Genomic DNA, 5,839 nt, shown 5'->3' with positions numbered 1-5,839 from the left:
TAGAGACGGGGTTTCACCATGTTGGCCAGGATGGTCTCGATCTCTTGACCTCGTGATCCACCCGCCTCGGCCTCCCAAAGTGCTGGGATTACAGGCTTGAGCCACCGCGCCTGGCCACACAATATAATCTTTTATATTCTATTTAAGATGACAGGTTGGGCTAGACTTAAAAATTAAGTAATGAAAATTTAACACTACAGAAAAGTATATATGGCTAAAATTTAAAACTCAAGTTATTAAAAGACATGCAAAACAACCAGCAAAAATTACTGGTTGTTTACCAATATGTATTCCTCTCTCATTTTTTAATATTTAAAAAAAAAAACAAATAACCACCTCTTTCCCAGTCTCCCTTTCAGCATAAAGTGACCATGTGACTAAATTCTGCCTAATGGGGTAAATATGAGGTTATATCAGAGAGTATTTGAGTTGTGAAAGGCAGAAAGAGAATAAGAACAAATGAGTAGGAGAGGGGCAAGGGGTGAAGGGGCAGGGAAAGGGAAGGAGGAGAGTGAAGAGAAGAGAAAGATGCCAGCCTCCTGCCCTCTAGCCTCTAGCCTCTTGCCCTCTCTTTCCCTGTAACTGGGAAATAATAATGAGACCTAGAGCAGCTGTCTTAACATCCAAGCTAACCCAAGTGTTGAGGTTGGCAACACTGGTCATGTACTTAGCCCTGGACTGTTATTGGAAACAAACTATCTTGTTTAAACCATTGTTTTGGGGGTCTCTGTTACAGTTGTTTAACCTGTGCTGATGCACAATTCACGCCTAAAAACACCACTTCAACAAGAATCAATTAATTATGCAGAGGAAAGATGAGTATTAACATTTAAACAGAGTTATGGTCAATAAGTAAATTCTTGGTTTTTATAAGGATACATATAAAAATGCCCTTAAAAGATGATTTAATTTCATTTAACATGTAATATGTCTAAGATTACATTAAGTGGAGGACCACATTGATACTTATTTCAACTTACCTCTGTAACGGGTAATTCAAGCTGAACCACATCATCCTGCTTTGAAACGGGGGTTTGCAGAGCAGTGTCTAACAACAAGATTCCATTAAGGTCCTTCCTACACCCTACTGCATAATCATCCACAAATATAACTTTATCCACAGCAGAAATATACTGACATTTCACCTGTCCACCTGGTTTAGCTGTTAAAAGAAGAAAAAGTCAACACTTAAGATTTTCAGGCCAATAGTCTATTAAAAATCAATGTTTACATGAAGACTAAACACCATATATTATCATGAATTGGATCTTAAACTGGAAAAAAAAAACTGCTCTAAAGAACATTATTGAAGGGCTAAGTGGATTAAATCCAAATATGTACCATAAATTAAAGTATCAATGTGAAATTATCAAAATTTTACAACTAAATTGCTATTATAAAAGACAACGTCACTGTTCTGAGAAATAAACACAGAAACAGTATAGAGAAAATGGGCATGATATATGCAACCAACTCTCAAGTAGAATAAAAGCTAGTATGTAAATATAAGGGGATGATAAGCAAATGTACTAAAATGTTTTAAAACTAGTAGAACTGGGTAAAGGGTATATAGGGAAGTTCTTTGTAACATACTATTCCTGCAATTTTTCTGTAAGTGCAAAATTAAAGTGTTCAAAACGAAACTTTTAAAAAATGAATTCTTTTATGTCATTTTTTTTTTTGCAAAATTCAATAAGCATGAAGACAGCATAAACAATTATTAGATACAGTAGTGCCCCTTCTTATCTGCAGTTTCACTTTGCGTAATTTCAGTTACCCAGTCAATAGAAGTCTAAAAACAGGTAAGTATAGTACAATAAGATATTTTCAAAGGTCCAAAAGTAAGTATAGTACAATAAGATATTCTGAGAGAGAAACCACATTCACATAACTTTTATTATAAATGTTCTATTTTATTATTAGTTGTTAATCTCGTACTATGCCTACATTATAAACTTTATTACAGGTATGCATAAGAAAAAACCAGCTGACCCTTGAACCACACAAGTTTGAACAGCATGAAACCACTTATACATGAACTTTTTTCCAATAAATATATTGAAAAATTTTTCAGAAATTTGTGACAATTTAAAAAACATGCAGACAAAACACAGCCTAGAAATATCGAAAAAATTAAGAAATCGGTATGTCACTGATGCATAAAATATACGTAGCTGTTAGTCTAATGTATCATTTACTGGCATAAAATATATACAAATTGGCCAGGTGTGGTGGCTCACGCCTGTAATCCCAGCACTTTGGGAGGCCAAGGCAGGCAGATCACAAAGTCAAGAGATCAAGACCATCCTGGCCCACATGGTGAAACCCTGTCTCTACTAAAAATACAAAAATTAGCTGGGCGTGGTGGTGTGCACCTGTAGTCCCAGCTACTCGGGAGGCTGAGGCAGGAGAACTGCTTGAACCTGGGAGGATGAGGTTGCAGTGAGCCAAGATGGCACCACTACACTCCAGCCTGGTTACAGAGCAAGACTCTGTCTCAAAAAAAAAAAAAAAAAAATACACAAATCTACTATAAAGTTAAAATTATCAAAATTAGGCACACGGATAGTATATAGTACCATTCAGTCAAGAGAAATGTAAACAAATGTAAAAAATACAGCATTAAATCATAACCACATAAAACTGTAGTATATATTACAGGCCGGGCGCGGTGGCTCAAGGCTGTAATCCCAGCACTTTGGGAGGCCAAGGCAGGCAGATCACAAAGTCAAGAGATCAAGACCATCCTGGCCCACATGGTGAAACCCTGTCTCTACTAAAAATACAAAAATTAGCTGGGCGTGGTGGTGTGCACCTGTAGTCCCAGCTACTCGGGAGGCTGAGGCAGGAGAACTGCTTGAACCTGGGAGGATGAGGTTGCAGTGAGCCAAGATGGCACCACTACACTCCAGCCTGGTTACAGAGCAAGACTCTGTCTCAAAAAAAAAAAAAAAAAAATACACAAATCTACTATAAAGTTAAAATTATCAAAATTAGGCACACGGATAGTATATAGTACCATTCAGTCAAGAGAAATGTAAACAAATGTAAAAAATACAGCATTAAATCATAACCACATAAAACTGTAGTATATATTACAGGCCGGGCGCGGTGGCTCAAGGCTGTAATCCCAGCACTTTGGGAGGCCGAGGCGGGTGGATCACGAGGTCAAGAGATCGAGACCATCCTGGTCAACATGGTGAAACCCCGTCTCTACTAAAAATACAAAAAATTAGCTGGGCATGGTGGCGCGTGCCTGTAATCCCAGCTACTCAGGAGGCTGAGGCAGGAGAATTGCCTGAACCCAGGAGGCGGAGGTTGCGGTGAGCCGAGATTGCGCCATTGCACTCCAGCCTGGGTAACAAGAGCGAAACTCCGTCTCAAAAAAAAAAAAAAGAAAAAGAAAACTGTAGTATATATTACACAACTGTGATAATTTTGTTCCTATTGCAGTGATTTCAAGTGTTATGAGTATCCACCATGTGACCCTAATCATATCCAGGTGAGCAGTTCACCTCTCAAATGTAAATCTGTAATTGTAGCAAAAAGCGATCTCTCCTGATTCTCATCTATTTTCATCGTGCTTAGTGCAATACCATAAACCCTGAATAACACTATGAGTCTCATACAAGGTGCCACTAGTAATGATGGAAGTGTTCCCAAAAGGCAGAGAAAAGTCATGTCATTACAAGAAAAAGCAGAATTGCTTCACATGTACCATAAACTGAGGTCTCTAGCAGTGGTTGCATGCCATTTCAGACACAGGATTCATTTTGTAAACAGATAACATATATATTTACCATATTGATACAAACAGTACAGTGCTGTAAATTTTTTTTTTTTTTTTTTTTTTTTGAGACAGGGTCTAGCTCTGTTGCCCAAGCTGCAGTGCAGTGACACAATCTCGGCTCACTGCAATCTCTGCCTCCTGGATTCTGACGATTCTCCTGCCTCAGCCTCCCAAGTAGCTGGGATTATAGGCACCTGCCACCTCACCCAGCTAATTTTTCTATTTTTAGTAGAGATGGGATTTCACCATGTTGGCCAGGCTGGTCTCAAACTCCTGAACTGGTGATCCACCCGCCTCAGCCTCCCAAAGTGCTGGGATTACAAGCATGAGCCAACACACCCGGCCTGTAAATGTATTTTCTCTTATGATTTTCTTAATAACATTTTACCTTCTCTAGTTTACTTTATTGTAAGAATACAGTATATAATACATACAACACACAAAATATCTGTTAATCAAATATTCATGTTATCAGTAAGGCTTCCAGTCAACAGTAAGCTATTTAATAACAATAGTTAAGTTTGGGGAAGTCAAAAGTTACATGTGAATTTGCCACTGTACAGGGGGTCAACAGCCCTAATCCCATGATGCTCAAGGATCAATTGTAGATAAACAGGGTTCAGAACTATCAGTAGTTTTAGGCATTCACTGGGGGTCTTGGCATTTACTCCTCAAAGATAAGCAGGGGACTAATATAATTATCTCAAAAGTTCCTGAGGGCTTTATATATGAGATAAAATTATAGAAAATATTCTGATAACCTGTGTTATGAGAACTAACAAAGCCTCGAGTCCAACCACCACTGAGAAGGCATAGTCAACTGCTGATCAATGTTCCCTAATGTTTCTGCTGAGTCTGTCAGAAAGGTACTTCAGTGGAGAGCCAATGAAAACACTGATCATAAATTTCTCAGCATGAAAAATTTTTTTTTTTTTTTGAGATGGTAGTCTTGCTTTGTCGCTCAGGCAGGAGTGCAGTGGCACAATCTCAGCTCACTGCAACCTCTGCCTCCTGGGTTCAAGCAATTCTCCTGTCTCAGCCTCCCGAATAGCTGGGATTACAGGCACCCGCCACCACGCCCAGGTTTTTGTATCTTAGTAGAGACAGGTTTCACCATGTTGCCCAGGCTGGTCTCAAACTCTGGACCTCGTGATCCGCCCACCTCGACCTCCCAAAGTGCAGGGATTACAGGCGTGATCCACTGCGTCCGGCCAGCATGAGAATTTCTAGAAGTATAACTAATAGGCAGATAGCCCCCCCAAAAAAATATTAAAAAGATAACATCCATTTCCATATTTAAATTTGTAGAGATTTATAAGGAGATCAATGTTAAGTATTTCTTCCATAAATAGAGTTTCTGTAAAAAGACTTTAAAGACAAATCAACCACAAAATTTTATTGCATTACAGAAGGAACTTTTCTATGAGCAACCAACCCTGCTGCCAGTATACCTCTATCAAACTCCCACTACAACTCTACAGAACACTCCTGTTATTAGTATTGCTACAACCTAATGATACAAAAGCAGAAAAAGGTCAGGAGTTCGAGACCACCTGGCCAACATGGTGAAACTCTGTCTCTACTAAAAAAAGTACAAAAATTAGCTGGGCATGGTGGTGAATGCCTGTAATCCCAGCTACTCAGGAGGCTGAGGCCGGAGAATCGCTTGAACCCGGGAGGCAGAAGTTGCAGTGAACCAAGATCGCGCCACACTAGCCTGGGCAACAAGAGCAAAACTGTCTCAAAAATAAATAAATAAATAAAAGGAAAATTATATTTTCAGACATTTAAAACTCAAAAGGCGAAAAGGCGGCCGGGCGCAGTGGCTCATGCCTGTAATTCCAGCACTTTGGGAGGCCGAGGCGGGCGGATCATGAGGTCAAGAGACAGAGTCCATCTTGGCCAACATGGTGAAACCTCGGCCCTACTAAAAAAAAAACAAAAAAAATTAGCCGAGCATGGTGGCACTTGCCTGTAATCCCAGCTACTCGGGAGGCTGAGGCAGGAGAATCGCTTGAACCTAGGAGGTGGAGACTGCAGTGAGCGGAG

General features: G+C 39.6%; 1 protein-coding gene across 1 annotated transcript in view; it reads right to left on the bottom strand.

The window, feature by feature from the left end:
• Positions 1 to 5,839, bottom strand: part of BIRC6 (baculoviral IAP repeat containing 6) — a 262,197-nt gene that overhangs the window by 231,100 nt on the left and 25,258 nt on the right. The window contains exon 2 of the mRNA XM_037740766.1: positions 977 to 1,162. Within this exon, the coding sequence (XP_037596694.1) occupies positions 977 to 1,162 (186 nt within the window). The remainder of the gene's footprint in view (positions 1 to 976; positions 1,163 to 5,839) is intronic.

Source organism: Cebus imitator, unplaced genomic scaffold (assembly GCF_001604975.1).
Source record: "Cebus imitator isolate Cc_AM_T3 unplaced genomic scaffold, Cebus_imitator-1.0 Scaffold88, whole genome shotgun sequence".
Lineage (NCBI taxonomy): Eukaryota > Metazoa > Chordata > Mammalia > Primates > Cebidae > Cebus > Cebus imitator.
The sequence above is the reverse complement of the archived record's forward strand: the minus strand, read 5'-3'. Positions and strand labels throughout refer to the sequence as shown.